We start from the raw sequence: 19,585 nt of genomic DNA on the forward strand, positions 1-19,585 counted from the left end.
TGGGCATGGAGAATTCATGCCCGGTCCCCGGCGCGGACACCTCGCCGCGCTCCGTCCCTCAGCCGGGCTCTCCGGCGCTGCCTTCGTGTGACACTCCTCTCTTGATTTTTAAGTTTCTTGTCCCTCTCTTCCACGCTCCCCCCAACTTTTTACTGTTGTTTTCTCGCTTTCCTGCCGAGCGAGGCAAGTTTAGGGTTTAAATAAGGGATCTTGTGTTTTTGTTAAAACTGGGATGAAAAGCACTCTTTCGTAGTTGGGATTTTTTTCGGGCTGCATCCCTCTCCTTGTAGGGCAAACTGGCATCAGGAGTCGCCATCCTTCACAGTTTTTTTCTTGGCACAAATGAATTTATCCAGAGCCGGCTCCTTCACATGGACTTGCCTTTTTGAAGCCTTTTCTAAGCCTTTTCGCTCTTAAAAGCAGCAAATCGTTTGTGTAACGACTAAACACCCTTTCAGGAGTTTCTTTTCTGAAGGGACCTGGTTTTGTCTTTATTGCCTTCCCTTGGTGAAGGGCTTTGTTTCATTTTGGTGGGAATTGGCAAGCGCTTGGAGCAGAGGGTATCCAGCTTTCTTTCTGAGTTCTGCCTGGCAGGAAGGAGGGACTTTAATAAGTGGACATAAAACAGCAGAAGAAAGATCATGTACATCTTCTGTGACAGTTAGGAGAGTACCCTTGGCAGGGAAATAAGGGAGGGAAATGGAAAAGTAGGTTGGCAGCAGATAGGGAACACACAGGGCTTCTGACAGACTGTGGTCCATATCTTCTTGCTGGTGGACAGAACTGTATTTAGAGGTGTACACCCATATTTTACAGCTTGCTTCCAAGCAATGTGCCTCCTCGTGTGCTTTACAGTCAGTAGGCTAAAATGAACACAACACACAGAAACGTGAAGCACGTGCAATTCCCTAGAGCAAGCTGGTTTAGAAATATTTAGGTTTGTAATGCATCCCTTTTCATTTCCAGTGAGTGAGTGGGCAGGTGCAGGGTCCCCATTCAGCAGAGATGTCCTACTTCTTTTGCCCATTTGGCATTCAGCATTAAAGCTGCTAATTTAAGGACCTTTGCCTGGAGGCTAAACCTTTGTAGTAATTGATTTTTTTAAAATTCTCACGGCTGTGCTTAGCACATTATAATGCAGAGTAATTCCACCGTACCCATCTTTGATGTGATGGGAGTGCCCACATATATATTCACAGATATAAGGCTAATCTGACTGAATCTTAGGGAGTTTGTTAATTGAAACAGAAAGTACACTTCAACACAATGACTAGTGTGGAACAAAAGATATTTGGAGACAAATATCTACTTTTTTTTTAATAGTTTGTTGGTTTGGTTTTTTTTTTTTTTTTTTTTTTGAATACGGACATTACAGACAAGCTAAAGAGAACAGGCATTTCACTTCAGTGACCCAGAGCTACTGAAAAGGGGTTCAGTCACATTCTTTTATAATTTCTATCATTATTCTTCTAATTGCTGTGAAGGATGCAACAGAAAGGTACAAATTACCTCTTTGATCAGGTGGGAAATGCAGGAAAGCAAGGGGATAAAGCTGTCTGAAGGGTTAACCTTGAAAATTACAGGCACAACAGGCAACCTGTGTTTCTTCTTGCTAACAAGAATTGTAACCTCCAGCATGAACCTCTGCAATCCTAAGACTTCCCTTTCACCAGGGTTCAGCTGCTGGGGAAGAGGTGTTTATTCTGAGCTGTGTGTTCACAGGCAGACACACATGAATGAGTTTTCCCTGTGAAATGTGGTGGTTGGAAAGCTCAGCTACAGGAGTGGAGAAGGAGCTTTTGCTTCAATTACCTCTGCAAGTTCCCATGACTGTTTTCTGGGGTCACTAATGAGCTGTATGCAAGGTCTCGGGGGACACCACTGGTAGTAACACTGGGAATGCCTCGTGGACCTGGCAAAGATAATGGAAGTCCCTTGGCAAGCTTTACCAACAAGATGCCTTTATGTGTGGGAGGTTACATTTGGAGAGAGCCAGGAGTCTGATTTTCAGTCGAGGCACTGCTTGAGGGCTGGTTGCTTTTTTTTTATTTGATAGAAGAAATTCTGTGTCTCCATGGATTCTGGCTTGACAGCTCTGTAGTAAATCCTGATCTCTCTTTCCGGAATTGATAGATATATGAGTGTAAGCTATACTTGTCTTTTCCAAGCATGAAGAGAACAGCTTCAGAACATATTGTGTGTAGATGAAATCTGGTAGTAATTCCTCTCATGAAAGTGGTGGTAACTCTACCCGAGAGGGAGTTTTTTCACTTCGTTGCCCTGCTGGGAACAATTCTCCAGACCTGCAGTTGCTTAATCCTAAAAAGGTCTGATAAACTGAAGTCTGCTCACTGGGAGGGGGCAGTTTAAATGTAGGAAGACAAGACGGGTGCTCTGAATTCTCATCCTACCACCCACCATCCTGTGCTGGCTGCGTGACTTCCAGCATGTCACTGACAGGGGCAGAGGGGTGTGTAGGTCCCAAACTGCCAGCAGCAATGTGAGGTACTGTCTGCCCGCAAGCACTTACATACATTTGCTGTCTTATGAAATAGTAGGTCTGTATTCTTTGTTTCTGAGTCAAAGCTGGTTTCAGTAACAGCAGTGAGGGATTGGGGAGGTGGGAACCAAGGCTAGTTAGGATTGTAAAGCCAGCATGAGAGAAATATTGGCATTAGGGATGCATTTTGCTCAGAGGTTAAAAAAGCAGGACTGCAGAGCAAAACGTGAGCCACAGAACTGCACATCAGTGAAAGATTATGTTTAAGGCAGCTCTTTTGCTGTGGCTTTCCCTAGTGCCCTTACAGAAGACAGAGCCTTTTTAACAAAGCAAATTTGGCAAAAGCTTTACTGGGAGTTGTAGTGTAGTTGTGAGGGTCATGATCAGAAAGGAGCATGCTTTGACATGAAGTGCCATGGGATACTTCTGAGAGCTTTTGATGAGGAAATTCTAATCTCTGTCCAAAGTCCTTCTGCCTGGTATGTATAGGAATGAATACTTTATATTTGATATAGAGTGAGCTGAGCCCAGTAGAACTAGACCAAGTGTGTTTCATGGAAATCAGGAAAAAAACCCAAGAACCCAGTTTACAGTAGAGTTTTTCTGGAAAATGTCACTGTCTGTAGTAAATCTGGAACCCTCTAGTGCTGTTTATAATTATCTTTTTTCCTAAGACCTGTGATGAATGTGGATGTATAGGCTAGTTTTCTGACTGGCAAAACTATGTCCTCAAAGTCAAACTGGACAGGGTCTGAGCAGGTTTGGTTGTCCTTTCTAGAATAAGGTGGAGAGCCTGGTTTGTCTTTCTGCTGCTACAGTATGTTCAGCATTGGCTCTCTTGAGCATTTTGGCTCACCCTCCCTGGAAAGGCTGCAGGAAAGAACCGGTTTGTTCAGCAATTGTGAAATTCTTTAGAGTAGTAAGCGGGGCTGCAGCAATGATGAAGAAAATATCTCCAGGAGTGAAGAAGTGGCCTTTAAGTTATTCCCAACCCTTTCTGCTTGAGCATATAGTGGTGGTCAGGTAAAAAATCATGCTTTTATTTTAATGCCTGTGGTTCTGGCATATTATATTTTGTTATAAATATTTTGGGATCCAGGCCTCAAAAGTAATTATGTATTTTCTGCTCAGATATGATCTGTTCACCTAGAGGGGTACATCTGCATCTTGCCATCAAAAACAACAGTCTGCTTTCTGAAAATATCTGTTTTCAGTTGAAAGTCAGCCTACATTCATAAAAAAAGCCATTGAAAAGCCTAAAATCCCAACTAGTACATTTGTTTTACAGATGTTTCTACATGAATCATGATAACTTCCATTTTGTACTGTAGGCTGTTCTTTTTGGAGTGACTATCTTATACTTTCTGGTGCATTTGTGTTTCATGTTATTCCTGCATGCAAGTTATTGGAATATTGTGACTGATGCCTAGCAACTGCTGATTGCACATTTTTAAACTTCCAGAAAGAAAACCTTAGATAAAGCTGGCATTCCACCTTCATAGAGAGATTTTAAAAACAGGATTTACTTAAGCGCTAGAAACTGAAGATAGACAGCTAAGTTCCACTTCCCTTAACTCTTCACATAATTCATGTGTTTCTGTCTCTCAGGCATTTTCTCTGCTCTTTCTGTGTTTTGTGTAGTTGGCCAAAAGCCTTGATCCGTGTATGGATATGTGTGCAACTTGGAAGACTGGGCCGCCTTAGAGAAATCCATGCTCTAAGGTATGATCTGAATACAGCCTTGCAGCATGGAGTTTAAAGTAAATCACAGCCCTAATTGTCATTTCTGAAGGGTAAAAAAAAACCCAAACTTTAGCAGCTTAGCAGTTAGCCCTGTTGCCCACTGAGTTGTGGACCAGAATTCAATTTGCTGTAGCTGTTGCCTGCACAAGAATACCCTGAATGTGATGGTAGAGTTGAAGCTGGAAAGGAGGTAGGAGGAGAGAGAGCTCAACCTGTTCTCCTGAAGTTGTGGTAGTCTTTACAGGTAGCTCAAGTTTCAGATTGAAAGCACTTTCTTGCGTCCCTGCTCTTCCCTTTCCCAAAAGGTATGTATGAAGGTGGCAGATATTCTAATGGCTTTTAACAGCCATTTCAGTAGCCTGAAAAAAATAATTCCTTGTTATTAAAAATGGAACAGAAATACTTGCAGGCATTGCACGTCACACAGGCTTCAGTTTTCCTGTGATCATCTTTGTAAAATATTTTGAGCAACTCAAAAAACGCATCACAGGAGAGGTGAATATTTGCTATTTTTTCCAGCTTTGACAAGGGAAGGGTTAGTGTTCCTTCAATAACACTTACATAACTGTCATAATCTTTATACACTGTACATGTGTATTTTTGAATGGATATATGTATGCAAAAAGATTTAAAACTAGTATAAGTGAATCTGTTTATCTTTAAAAACATGAAAATCTTTTGTTGTATCTCTTGGAGCTGGTTGGAAAAATCAAATCTTTTGATATAGTCTTAAAAATAACATTCAGTAGTCTAGACAGAATTAAATATTAGCTGGCAGTCATTAGTTATATTCTTCAGAATAAAAAAATGATCCAAATGTGCGTTAGCAGTGCATTAAATACCTTTCTAGGGTATAAATGATTTAGGAGTACATGACAGATTTTAAATGCACACTGACATTCTTCTTCCACATACACATGTAATACCTGTGCTAAAGAGACTGGATTAGAAAAGACTGGCAGAGAATGAAATAGCTTAAAAATGAGAGGAAACAGTGACAAAAAAAAAAAAATAAGAGCTATTTGAAACATTATCCAAGTGAAGGACTCTGGGTTGCAAAGTACTGTCTGTTTCTGCACTGACAGCAGTGGTCTCATATGTGAAACTGATACTGTTACTCCGAATTTAATTAGAGAGGGTCAGCAGCTCTTCCGAGGTGCAGTGAATGCAACCTTGTAGGATGACAGAGAATAGGATGAGAAAAAGAACCAGTCAGTAGAAGGGCCCAGAAGTAACATGAGTAGCAAATGTTTTGGAAGTCATCCCAGTCCAGAGAAATTGGCTCCTAACTGCTTTAGTTAAATTTGGTACAGTTTTCTTCCGTAGGGAAGCAATATTGACATTTGTGCCCAAGGATGCTGGTATAATTTAAAAGCATTAATCATTGTACCCTATATATAAAATGTTGCTGGAAAGAAGGGGGGAATTAATGTATCCTCCCTTTGCAGTGTAGATTGTGTACAAATCAGCAGAGGAGGTTTAGAACAGGTGCTTGGAGAGAAAGCTTTCTAATAGTGAGGATGGCGAAGAACTAAATCAGATCACCTGTGAGGGTTGTGGAGTAGGCTAGTTCAATGCCTGAAAATTTTTTTGACTTGTAGACCCTTTCTACAAGTTTTCCCACAGAGAATACCTTTTACAGTCAAGTTTACCAACAGCAACCTTGCTTTGGGAAGTTCCTATCCCTCAAGTGTCACAGTCCCTGAACCACAAAAATCACTGGCAGAGGTTTTCTATGCCTCAGTGCCTCCTTTGAAGTGATGGTAAGTAGGGGCAGAAGCTCCATCCAATGCCTCAGTAAATGGGCACAGCATCGCTGCTGCTGAGCTGTCTGACTCGTAGTATTCTCCCATGAGTTTCATTGAAGCAGAATCTGGCTTTAGATGACCTGTGAGCAATGCAGAGAACTGTGTGAGAACTGACAGGGAACCTGGCTGTGTTTGTGTTTTTTTAACCCATAAAATTTTCTGCTGTGGAAGGGTTGTAGTGAAGGAGCTCTATGTCCTGTCTTTGGTAATAATAAATAGGAATTTTTTTGTATAAATCTGCCCGAGTGTTGCTGGGATGGGCAGGGGGGTGGAGTGGGATGGGATGGTGAGCCTGGGTGCTAACCTGTAGCCTGACCAGTATAGATCACAAATCAGAGAGAGGCTGAAATGATAGGGGGAGAAAAAAAGCGTACTACGTGTAGCAGCAGGTTTGCATTTACAAAGAGCTTTAAATCTCAAGTAAAAACACATCAACATCATGCTGCAAAAACACTAGGATGGTTGTACCAGTCTGGAAGCCTTTTCACTGTAGGAAGTACCTCCATGTTTCCTTCTCCCTGTCATTTGCCTTCATTCCCCCTGGGCTTTTATATTTTGTTACTGGCTTGGTATCTTCCCTATCCATCAGTCCGGCACATCCCATTAAGCAGCTTTTCTTGATTGACTAATGAGATGCTGTATTTGGCAATGCTTTTAACCCTGCCTTTTATTACTCAGATACATTTTCTGCATTTTCACTTGCTATTCTTTAGTGGTTACTCTGTTGTAACTATTTACTGTTATATGCCCATCACCTCACTCGGATTTCTTAGGTCAGTTGTTACCAATCTCTCCTGTCATTTCCTTGCCCAATCCTTCCCAATCATTGTCCCTTCTGCTACTTCATTCAGATTTTTTCTACCATCTTCCCCATACAGTACATCACTCTCCTCCTATGCCCAAGACCCCCTTTCAAATAATCAAAAAGTAAATAGAGGATAAAAGCATTTCCAGAGGGAGATTCATCCCACCTTAAGATAGCTGTTTAAGCCAAGCAGGATGAATCATGTCAGTGGGTTCCTATCTCTTTCATTAACTACGGAAGTCTAACTAGGACAGACCAGATACTTACAGAGAGTTAAGTATAAGTAAGATGAATACCATCCATGTAAGTTGCTAGGACTTAAAATACTGAGTATTAAGACAGTGTGTGCTACTGCTGTCATTACAATGACAGAAGGGCAATTTAGGAAGCTATTTGTAAGTCATAGGATTTTGGCAGTTGTTTAGCCCACAGCACTAAGACTATTTAGAATTAACACATTTTTGAATCACCTTTTTGTGTCCCAATGATTAGCAGCATAAAATTCCAGGTGCAAGCTGGTCTTTTAATCCAAATAATAGCTTTTTCCCCATCATACATAAATACAGCCTTCACATAGCAGTATGTTAACTGCAGTAATGCTATTCTCAGAAGATTAAAAGAAATATTCCTGCTTTCATCTGCCTAGCATATTCTGAGGCTGTGAGGTATTTCAGAATTACCATAAATACTGGTCTAGATGTGCTCTTTCAGCTTTTACTTAAAGGGATTGCTGTATTCTTGACACCTGCTTATTTCATTCTCCAAAAATGTAACCTGTGAGAATAAAGAAAGTAGCCCAAAGACAAAATGTAGAGCTCCTTCCTTCTGTTGTGTGGTGGCTTTACTGACATAACTCTTAGACACCAAGATAGAACCAAGACTGTAGGAATTCAAAAATTCTTGGGTTTTGTGAGGTCAGTGATATACTTTCCACTGACAAGATTTTCATAGACGTGGTGTATGGTAGAGTATTAATGTAAATCCGTCTGGTTCTGCCAGCATAGATGCTGAGGCTGCTGTTTACCCAGTTCAGAAGTCCTGTGTAACCTGGCCCATTGTACAGTACAGCTGCCCAAACTTCTCTTGTGTGCTCAGGCAGGGCATGGGTGCACCATGCATCAGCCACACTCTCGTAGTTAGAGTGTGTCTGCCCTTGTCTTGTGGCATTTCGTGTTTACTGTGGGTGCGATTGGCAGAGGGTGGCTAACGTGCTGCAGTTCTGTACATTAATAATTTGTAAAGGTATCCATACCCTCCAGGAGGTGTTAATGGCAACATGTGTGTTCATCCTGTGGTTATTGCTGGTGTAGCACAGTTGGGTGTATGTGGCTTGTTGGTGCCCTTGGAAACCTACTGGAACTTACCTGTGTAGACATGCCCAACAGAATGATGCCCTGTGTCCATGTCTGATATGTTTGGATGTTAATAGAAATATGCTATTAGCAAAATATGCAAAAGGGATGTATCATTAAAACCAGAGTTAAAAGACCTTCATGAGAAGGTTTGGCTAATGTCCATACCCAAACAGTTAACTGCTAACTCTGCTTTTCCTGCATGGAGGAGTGCGACAGATTGGAAAATTAAACGTAAGCAGGGAGAAGAGTTACAGATAAACATGATTAGCAATAACCTGTAGAGAGATTCATGGTAGTGTCTCACTGGCAATTAAATAGTCAATGGCTTGGACAGAATCCTTATCACAAGAAATCTCTATATTGCCAACTGTACACATTGCTCTCACACACTATGGGATGTCTCTGCTGCTACTGAGAGATGGTGTGACTCTCAGCTGACTGCCACAGCTATTAGGGTGGAGGTGAGGAAATTCTGCTAAACAAATTTGAAGATACACAAGTAATTGGAGGGAGAGAAGGTACATATCTCTCTTCTGTGTGTCCATACATATTTGTGGATTTTCAAATATATATTTTATGCCTTCCCTGTGTGAAAGTTCTAAGAATCTGCTAATGTATCTAGCTTGGAAATGTGAACCACACTGACACGATGCCTTTGTTTTTTCTGGTGCAACTCCTATGAGTCTAGATGATATGCATGATAAATCTTTCACCTTGGCAGAGAGAGAGAGAATTGTTTAATATTTAACCAAGGTTGTCTTTTACTTCAACATCCATTGATAGGGGACTGCAGTAACAAATATGTAAAACTGTATTTGTTTTTGCTAAGAGGAGTGCTTGGAAGGAGAAAGGGATAACCTTTCCCTAAGGAATAAGCTTCAATTACAACAAAAGATGAGACTGTTTTTAGAATAAATCAAATAAAGCCCACATTACACTGAAATAGTTTAATACTTGTTTAAATAGCACCATATTTAAAACACAGTAGTTGAAACAGTGGCTTTTGAATCAATGTGGTTAAATCGTGCAAGTTGCCGTGTCTGTTGCACTCGTCTACTCAAGTTCTCACACCAGACTATCTGATTTTCCCATGGGGAGCAGTGCGTCAAAGTTCATGTCATATTATCTCCTGTTTACTGAAGAAAATGGTCCAGTGAACCAGTTATCTGAACTCACTCAATCACAGATTCTTTAAGGTTGGAAAAGACCTCCAAGATTGAGTCCAACCTTTGACCGAACAGCACTGTATCAATTAAATCATAGCACTAAGTGGCATATCCAGCTGTTTCTTGAGCACCTCTGGGGATGATGACTCCACCACTTCCCTGGGCAGCCTGTTCCAATGTCTGACAACCTTTTCAGTGAAGAAATTCTTCCCGATGTCCAAACTGAACCTCCCCTGGCACAGCTTGAGGCCATTTCCTCCTGTCCTGTCCCTAGCTGCATGGGAGAAGAGGCCAAGCCCCACCTGGCTACAACCTCCTTTCAGGTAGTTGTAGAGAGAAATAAGGTCTCTCCTGAGCCTCCTTTTTTAACAGGCTAAACACTCCCAGCTCCCTCAGCTGCCCCTCCTATGACTTACTCTCCAGATCCTTCCCCAGCTTCATTGCCCTTCTCTGCACATGCTCCAGCACCTCAATGTCTTTCTTGAAGTGACTCCCACTCATGCACTCTTCTTGCTAAAGAAAGAATTATTTTTTAGTATCTGTAGATTCCTCAAGGTTAGATAAGGACCATGTTTCTAGAACTGCATTTAGTTACATTTACACCACTGGGAAAAATTCCTGTTATTGATAGTAAGCATCCTGCCTGGCCTGCTTTTTCATCCTTCCTGGAAATTTAGCAGAGTTTTTAAAGGGAAAATGTAAAATTAAAAAAGGTTTAACCCAAATAATCTTTTTTTTTTTTTGGTGACCGTTTAATAGATCTGAGCTGCATCTCAGCTTTGTACAAATCTGGTATGTTGCAGGTAGGAAAGAGCTGTGTCATAATTTCCTGTACTCAATGCATTTTTTACCAGTCTCAAACTAATTGTACTTGTTTTAGTGACATGCGTATTTGTTAATCATTATTACATTTTCTCTCATTGGGTTTGTAAAATATCTCAGCAATCTATAGAAATAAGCCTACTGAGAGAATGCTGTAGTTTGCAGATAAAAAAGATCTACTACAGCTGTGGAAACCCAAACAAGAAAAAAAAACCCAAACCTGTTTTTTCACAGCTTTTAAAAAATTTTGCTATAAAAGATATTATGAATAGGGTGTTAAAGTAGAATTGAGGTGCCTATGGGCTAAAGAGCTGGAGATTTCACAGAAAATGAGTGGGCACACGTAGCTTTCAAATACTTACTCTGTTGGGCTGAAATCTGTAAGCTAGAATTGCCTTTGAATACCTAGCCTTGCTGATTAGTGTGTAGGCTTTCTACCAACACTGACAGAAGAAGCCTGCAGGAGCACGGGCAGGCAGTGAGTGATGCTGTGCTGCCTCTTGCAGATGCGCACAACGCGCAAGGTGTCGGTGTGGCCCGTGGGGCTGGTCGGGGGCCGGCGGTACGAGCGCCCAGTCGTGGAGAACGGCAAAGTTGTTGGCTGGTACACGGGCTGGAGAGCGGACAGGCCCTTTGCTATCGACATGGCAGGTAAGGATCAATTCACGTGACACATGAATGTTTCTCATAATAACTGATTTTCTCAACGTAAGCAGCTTTTAAAACTTCCCAAGTGTCAGCACTGTATGCAGCCCTTTGGCACTAAATATCCTGGAAGTCTTAGCTTGCACATCTTGTCTAATTAAGTTGCTGCTTGGTGATATCTGAAGTTACTTTCATTTGTTTTTAATTTGATGTGGCAACTTGGCTTTTATGTTGTATAAACTGTTTGTCTGAAACAAGTTAATTGTAAGTTAATTCATCGAAGTAATTTTTGCAAGGAGCACCTGCCTGTCATTGTGTCATCAATCTAAACCAGGTAGTATAAATACAGACCCTTCGTAGACCTCATGTTGTAAAATGCTACTGTATCATAAAATGATTCATTTTGTATTGGTTATTTGGAATGACAGTGATAACTGTAGATGGATATAGTTTGAAACACTGGGCTTAGGTGAAAAATCACTGACAGCTATTGCCTAGTAGATGAAGGCAGAAAAGCTTCAAAATGGATGTAATCAATCTTCTGCAGTGAAGTTTGCACACCACACAGCTCTGTCTTGCTGTCAGTCCGTGCTTAGACAATCTCTTGAATATATTCACAACTGCCACATGAATCACCACTGTGCAGAAGTCCAATTTCTGATGTAGCAGCAGCTGATTTCCTAGCAAGCGATACGATATTTGCACTTAGGCATCTTCTGTATCAAGGAGGGAAGGGGAAAAGTAGGAATACAAGGGCAAGAACAGGAGAGAAATAGCCGCTTTTGTTTTTCCTCTGGTACACTTATAGTTTGGGAGAGGGAAAAGAACAGTGCTTTCTCACTTTGGCAGAATATATTAATTGAAATGTCTGATGATAAATATGTACACTATATACAGTTGTATTGGTTAAAAAGAATAAAGTACTAATTGTTTTTAACACCTCAAAGATAGAAACATCAGCAGGTGAATTTTTCTGTACTGTAGGGGCATTTCAAGACAATAATACCACCTGGCATAAAAATTAAAATTTGGGTGTTTAGGTAGAGGCATTCCACAGGGGAGATGTAGGTATGTCAATGCCCAAACCCATGCAGCGTGTCGAGGACTGCAGCTGTGCATTTTATCAGTCTCTGCCTGTGGACTCACAGATACCCATTGATACAGTGCTGTAGAAGGGATTACTGATGGGCATTATTTAGGTGAGAGCATGGTTCATAATTCATTAGCAGCAGGCAAAAAGCCATTACACAACAATGGCCAAGGGACTCTAACCCAGACATGAAGAGATACTTGGAAAGTTCTTAAGTTGTGGTTTACTTTGCAGTTGCTGGCTGAATCACTGGCATGAGGGAAAAGCAGCTCCATTAGGAGCATTACCTGCTTGTACTTTTATGAAAGTCACAAAAGGGAGGGTTATAGAGACAAAGAAACATTGCTAGTACAGGAGGTTACTGCAGATCCACAAACAAGGAGTTACTATTTTGTAAGACAACTTTTATTAGTCTTCAAAAATACTGAAGAAATTAAATTACATTTTTAATTTCAGCAAGGAGAGAAATGGATGCTGTGTAGAGCGCTAAAAAAATTATGTGAAAGTTGCATCTTCAGTCCCCTCAGGAATACAGTGGAAGGGCACTAACAGAACAGAACTGCAAATCCAGAACTTCATAGGTGTCTGAGCAGGCACAGTCTACAGGACACATGTCAACACTCAGTTTCCTACCCATGCCCTTTGCTCCCGACTTCCCAACACACCCCTGCAGACTTGGGAGGCTTGCTAAAAAAACCTAAGTCCATGCTGTGGTCCATCACTGGCATTTCTCCATCTCCTCACCAAACACACAAGTAATTTAGGTTATACTGCACATAAGGAAGTTCAAGGACCTCTTTTGAAAATATTGCCATGAAAAAAGTATAGGTGCATATATTAAACTGCTCAGCTGTCTACAGTTAATGTTCTGACAGCCAATGCTGCAATAAGGAAGCTCCCTTTGGTTTACTGAACTATCTTTTCATAATGATTTTCACAAAAGTTTGATCATGAGTCTGGGTGTGAACACAAGACCGCTTAAAAGGTTTGGAATCATTGATATATCTTGTGGCTGTTCAGATGAAGCTTTTAAGCACATAAAACTTCTTATTCTAGGCTTCAAAATACAGAGTCAAATTCAAATTACTGCAAGTGGAGACAGATCCTGCTGATTTCACTGGGCTCAGCTCAAAGACCCTAGCTGGCCAACCTCCCTAGACTCCACGAAACACACTCACACATTGCAGTCACATTAGATCAGTTCATTAAGCACTGGTTATTTATTTTGAGAAATTTGTGGCTGACACTGCTATTCTCCAATGCTAAATTGCATTCAGAAAGCAGAGTAGCTGTTTCCTGTGCTGCTTCTTGACTGGCAACCAACTCACCATATGAATTAGTTCAGATGTTATCTAAGTTCTGCTTCAGTTTTAACTGTAGGTGAGTTCTAGAGTTTGACACAAACTTCCTTACCCTCAGGGAAGAAAAGTGAGAAAGAATCTTGAAAGCAAAAAGGTGACACTGATTCTGAATTAGGCAGTGTGTTATTTAGTATGGACCTGATTTAAAGTCTTCTATATTAAATACTGCTGTTTTAAATTTGGCTTGTTCCCAGTGCCAGAATTTTGGACCACTCATGAAAACATGTTACATCATGATTCTCCTAGTGTCAGGATTGTTCAAGAAGGCAGGCCCATGCTTTACATTAGCATTCCAGGAGTTACTTCAGTCACAGGGATTAGTACATGCCTGTAAATGACTAGGCAAGCAGATTTTGGATGTGTGGTGCAGAGCTCATCCACTGTGCCCGAAGTGCCTCTGCTAGGGCCTGAGCAAACACTTTTTTTTTTTTTTAATTTTCATTTTGCTATAGTTATGAGTTCTTCAGTACATCTCACCTTTCTTAGGGTTCCCTGAGCAAAAAGCTAGTCTATTCATGACACCACAAAACATGGCATATTTTGACTGACTCTGAAAGAGCCACTGCTGGAAGACACAAATGCAAACAAAAAATTTTGAGTGGCTATGGCAGATGGCATGCTCAAAAAACCAAACCCAAACTTCTCCTCCATGAAAGGGTTAATACTATTTTAAACATTGAGTTTACAATCAAGAGCCTTTCATGGTGAATTAATTGTGAGCAGATGCCTTTGTTCTGAACTGCAGAAACCCCTGGTTAGCCATCTCTGCCTTATTGCAACCCAAACTGTGTGTCACAGGGAGAACAGTGAGAGCAGCAGAGCCCAAGCCATGGCACATCCAACAAGCCAAAGGTGGTACCTTAAACCATGTGGACACCAGTAGGTCTGTTTCTACATTAGCATTTATACACTCCAGAAATTATAAACTCTCAGTTTCCAGCTTGCCTTCAGCCACTATGCTATCTAGAACATCTAGGAAGCAATGGCATTAATCATGGCAACAAAATCTTTAAACACTGGCTCAAGTTTAACTGGATGAAAAAAAAAATAGTTCTGCCTTTTAACAGAAGCCACTGATCTAACACAAGTCAAGGTGTGAATTAACAGGAACAGCTTATGTTGAAAGAAGCACACATATAATCTTTGCCACGTCTCCCAGGTATCTTATCCTCCAGCAAATTAATTCCTGTCTAGGTGGTTCTTCAGCCAATTAGATTTAATTTACAACCTTGCATTAAACACCATAAAACCCCCAAAACACCTCTTCACACTCCAGCTATGAAATTGTCTTGTGGCACGTCATATGAGCTTAAGCCCAATATGACCTTGTAGGAATAATGATTAAGTAAAATAACTGTATGCATGTAAGCACTGTTCAGTTATGCTACACTGGAGACAGTAATCCCAAATTAATCCCTGTTTGGTGATAGAATTCAAAATAACAGCATATTTTCATCTATTAGCACAGGCTCATTATCTACTGAGAGAAATTAGTAGAGAAATTAGTGCCAGTCTGGTCAAAACCTGAGCCATCTCCTCTCTTTCTGACACCAAAATGATACATCTGTGATAAAAAGTCAGTGGAAAGGTGTCACTAGAAAGTGGCTTTCTCCCAAGTCCATCTTACAAAATGTCATACATGTGAAATTAAAGCAAAGCTGAAGAACTAAAATAGGCAGGACATAAATCTCCTTGCATTATTTTCTCTCTTCAAGTTGTTGCTTTATTGGATTTTTTAAGAAACAAAGACTGCATGACCACTCACCAAGGAAACAAACCTCAGGCCAATCTGTGCACAGTAGTCTGTGTCCTTGCCACCCACAACACTCAGTTTATAATTTAAGTTTTATTTGATGCCTGATTTTTGATAGCACCCTATAATGGCAATTTGCAATAGCATGGTAGCAAGGGCATGTGTTACATGCAGGGGGCACAGCCCATCTGAAGATCTGTGCATAGGAGAAATCCACCCTCAGAACTCCGTGCAATTTTCTCAACAGAGGAGCAAGCATAAGAAATTAATCAGTGTATGGATAAGTATGGGCTGAGGGAGCCAGGGAGCCACACTGACACATACTGAGGTAAGCAGTGGAAAATCCGTGCCTCTTCTGCTTAGAATGGGATTCCTTCCCCACTCTAAAAACTAGGCCACTACCTTAATTATTTTGGTGTTTACTTCATTTATGCATGGCCAGCTTGAATCCTAAATCTTTCTGAAAAGAAACAGCAGCTCACACAGCTGATCAGGATTCCAACAATGCCTTCCCATGCAAAGGAACTTTTTTTTTTTTGGCGCCCAAAATTATCAAAGCCCAGTTGCATCCAAAATTTATTGCTTGTTCTAACTGAGGAAAAAAACCCAACAAAACCTAACCAAAACCACTGAACTGAAGCAGGTCAATTTGTTCATCAGTATTAAGTCCAGGGTCCCTTTCAAGGTGGTGCAAGCTGGCTGTACACACTGCTGCTGTCTCATGCTCAGGGAGTTTAAACACTCAACCTCAGCTCTTCCCAAATGATTACACTTGCCTACCAACAACGCTGGAATGGAGCCCATCTTGTGCTCTCTCATGACCAGTCTACAAGTTGTAGGAAGCAGGAAAGGCCTGCAGCCTGCTGCAGACAAACCCCTGGTGGGGAAGAGAAGTCCAGAGCATTATTCTGCCTGGGAGCACTGAGCTAAGCCCAGCAGCTGCAGCAGAGAACAGCTGGATCCCAGCAGTGATGCTGCAGAGGTTAACTGAGTGAGGACAGGCTACAGCCAAGGTCTCACACCTCCTGGAAGTCTTTTATTCACTAGACTGCTCTGCAAGGTGTGGGCAATATGCCCTCTCCATTTAGACACCTCTTCTTCTTTATCTCAGACAAGATATAATGTATAAAGTTACAAAAAAGATATAACATATACATATGTCTTCAGCAACTGTGTCCATCAGTGAATTGGAACCTTAGTTTATGTCCAACCCATAGTTTTTATCGGGGTCCAAATCTTTATTTAAAACAAAACAAACTTTCTGGTGTCTTCTGTGCTTTCCTGCAAGCAAGAGCAGGAACCACTGAAAGTGGTTTCAGTACGCCTTTCTTTACACGTGATGTAATAATTACTTCCTTATATTTTCCTCTTCAAAAGGCCCCCACAAAAGTCACAGATACTTTCAAGGAAAATACAGTAGCAAGACAACTGTAGTAAAAATGGGTTAGAATTATATTAAGTTAGAGAAAACTATTCTCAATTTTAAATCAATAATATTTTAATACTGGCTTTAGAATTAAATGTTCTTGCCGTTTTCCAGAACTGATGTGAAAACTGTTACTACTTGTGTCATAAAGGGACAGCTGGAACCACTCTGAACTGAGGAAGAAAGGATTTCTTTGGTAGGCTTGGCAATCAGACATAACGAGTTAGTTACAAATGTCATTTTTCTTTACAAGTCTATCAGTCTAGTTTTGAGTCCTACTGAAAGAACCGTACATGTGACTGAGCATAGCTGAAGGAAAACTGGAGAGTTCTATAAATAATGGCAAGTTGGAGATTCATGGGAGCTTCTTCAGAGAGGGCGAATTTGTTCAAACCAGTGATTTCTCAGTGTGCAATCTCCCTTCAAGGGACCTAATGCACGTTACTGGAGGAATGCATTGCAGAGAGGTGTGTGCACCAAGAAGTCCTTTCAGCCGTGCTGTGCCATGTACAGATCACCTGCAGACTGCCTGGCAGACCACCAGTGATAAAAGTCATTCACAAGTCCACAATGACTACACAGTGTGCAAGGCAGAACATTAATGTGGCTTGTCTTTCACCAACAACGTTAAAAACTCTACAGGCTGAAAATCCCCAAAGATCACAGTTGTAATGTATTTTAACCTTTTTTCTGACTTTCACCTTTAAATGTAGAAGTGTTTGTACAGTATAAATTTTATACATTTTATTTTACTTAAAATTGAGTTTTATTTCTTAATTAGAAGTAGAAAGGATGAATAGTCCAGGATCTTAGCAATATCTGACTTTTCAGGGCAAAAAAATATATATTCCTTACATGACAGGAAATAGATTAAACATGTTGAAAATATGGTGCAAAAAACATCTGATTGTATCTTGAGGGCAAAACACAGAAATGTAGGACATACAAACCTACCAAATATTCATATAATCAAATTTAGACAATTTTAAAAAGAGCATGGGAGATTTCTAGGCTTCAATGTAACTGCACAAAAATGTAAAGCCTAAAGGTTTTTCTTAACTTTTTCCCTGTCCCCCTCTATCCAAGGATTTGCTGTGAGTCTTCAAGTGATCCTGTCGCATCCCAAAGCCGTGTTCAAGCGTCGTGGTTCTCAACCAGGAATGCAAGAATCTGATTTTCTGAAACAGATAACAACAGTGGAGGAACTGGAGCCAAAAGCAAACAACTGCACAAAGGTACCAAGTTCCACACTTTCTAAACAGCTTTTGTGTCACCTCTGTAGATGACTGTACTGACACAAATGTTATTTTATAGGTTCTGGTATGGCACACGAGAACAGAGAAGGTGAATCTAGCTAATGAGCCAAAGTACCACCTGGATACAGTCAATATTGAGGTATGATGTGGGGAGACAGTCACACAGCAAGTGCAGGACAATGGACGCGTCAGGACGTGTTTGAATTCAGCCAGTTAAAATCATCTGGTTCTGTGTGAGACCTGATGGACTTCTGTGGAAACAAAAGGAAGTTGTCAGAGACTCTAGTAAGCAAATCAAGTGGGTGTGCTTGTTCTAACTTGTCTGCATGCATTTCTGAACTCTCAGCTTAATAAACTGACACTTACCTTTGTTTTAACGCTGTTTCCACATAGAGAAATGTGGTGTAATGGTATTTTTTCAAAATCATTATTTATGTATATACTTTTTGTATTTATCCAGCTTAATGGTGTAATTATAAACTGATTTTAACTCACAAACTGTTGATCTAAATATCTGCATAAATGGATCCTCCAAACTGAACATGTTTTACTTCATTAGAAGTAGCGGTCAAATAGGTTGTACAATAACAAAATAAAAACCCAGAGTCACTTATGGATTTATCCTTTTAATATAGGGAAATAACATTTTATCATTACGAGGCACCATAAAATGTAAACACAATCACTGTCATAAACCTGGATCTCTGCAAGGAAAAATATATCCATTCATTTGGAGTTACCTTGTATGCATATTGTGCCGCCAGTTCTCAGCATTAATACTGTGGGTGTGCCTCATGAGCCAGATCAGAGACTTTATCACAGGAAACTCAAATGCATCCAATGCTCATTTTTAAAAGAATAAACTATTGATTTGTAGAACTACAGTAACATCCAGGTTTATCTTTCTTTCAATAACCACATTCCCTGTTATGCACACCATAATAACATCACAGTGAAATGTATGATGAAACAAAATTTGTTTGATACACTAGAAAACATTGCTCGGTGATACATTTACATTCTATTTATATATGATTAAACATTTGTTCATAGAGTACCTTCTACAGGATTACTGGGTAATTTGGGGGGATTGGGGTTCATATTTTTGGATATTACTAACATGATAGCTACGTCCCTTATATGCAAACATTTGATCTAGAATTTTGAGGGAAAAAAATCAGTATGTGGTTAAGCAGCTTCTTAATATGGTCTATGAAATCATATGCATTGTATGAAAATGCTTCCAATGATGTATAAATATATTCCTGATCTGCTTTTCACTACATCAAATTTAAATCAATATAGACCACAACACGGTCAGTCAGTTATATTCTTAATCTGAACAGCTGGGAAAAAAAAAAAGAATATATATGTACATGGAAGGAACAGCAAAAGTAAATGCATTTGAACAAGGAATGTTAGGTGGCTGTTCTGGGAGAGACTTCTATTGCAACTTTCATTTCCACAGTTGTGTGCTGAGAGTCTGGCCAGAGGAGCTTCCAGTCCATCCTGCCGCTGTGCTGGGGGGCTGGCCAAAGCCCATCACGTTGCTGGAACTGCTGAGGTTCATTCCAGCCATTTGCTGATTCATCTGTGAAGCACAAACACGTGCATGAGGCTGGTTAGCACTGGCACTGAAACACAGCATGCTGCTGGCCAAAAGCAGTCCTGCCTCCAATCAGCCACTCAGTTAAGAGTACATTTCCCTAAAAATGTTTCTCATTAAATAAAAATACTGATCCAATCTAAGTTTCCAAGCCTTTTTCCATGCTACCAGCTTTTCTGGAGCCCTTCAATCACCATCATACACCAGCTGACAGGCTGCAGCACTTGGTGTATGTGTCACATCTGTATG

General features: G+C 40.5%; 2 protein-coding genes across 2 annotated transcripts in view; one reads left to right on the top strand and one right to left on the bottom strand.

The window, feature by feature from the left end:
* Positions 1–10,705: 10,705 nt before the first annotated feature.
* Positions 10,706–18,784, top strand: B3GAT2 (beta-1,3-glucuronyltransferase 2). Its single transcript, XM_008929470.2, has 3 exons — positions 10,706–10,850; positions 17,561–17,709; positions 17,789–18,784. Exons 1-3 carry the CDS (start codon positions 10,706–10,708, stop codon positions 17,873–17,875), a joined length of 381 nt encoding a protein of 126 aa, XP_008927718.1. The 3' UTR covers positions 17,876–18,784.
* Positions 18,785–19,023: 239 nt separating this feature from the next.
* SMAP1 (small ArfGAP 1) overlaps positions 19,024–19,585 on the bottom strand; it is an 88,668-nt gene continuing 88,106 nt past the window's right edge. The window contains 1 exon segment of the mRNA XM_029962834.1: positions 19,024–19,321. Within this exon segment, the coding sequence (XP_029818694.1) occupies positions 19,187–19,321 (135 nt within the window). The 3' untranslated portion in view covers positions 19,024–19,186.

The sequence above is a fragment of the Manacus vitellinus genome, unplaced genomic scaffold (assembly GCF_001715985.3).
Source record: "Manacus vitellinus isolate BGI_N305 unplaced genomic scaffold, ASM171598v3 scaffold_4_pilon, whole genome shotgun sequence".
NCBI classification, from domain to species: domain Eukaryota; kingdom Metazoa; phylum Chordata; class Aves; order Passeriformes; family Pipridae; genus Manacus; species Manacus vitellinus.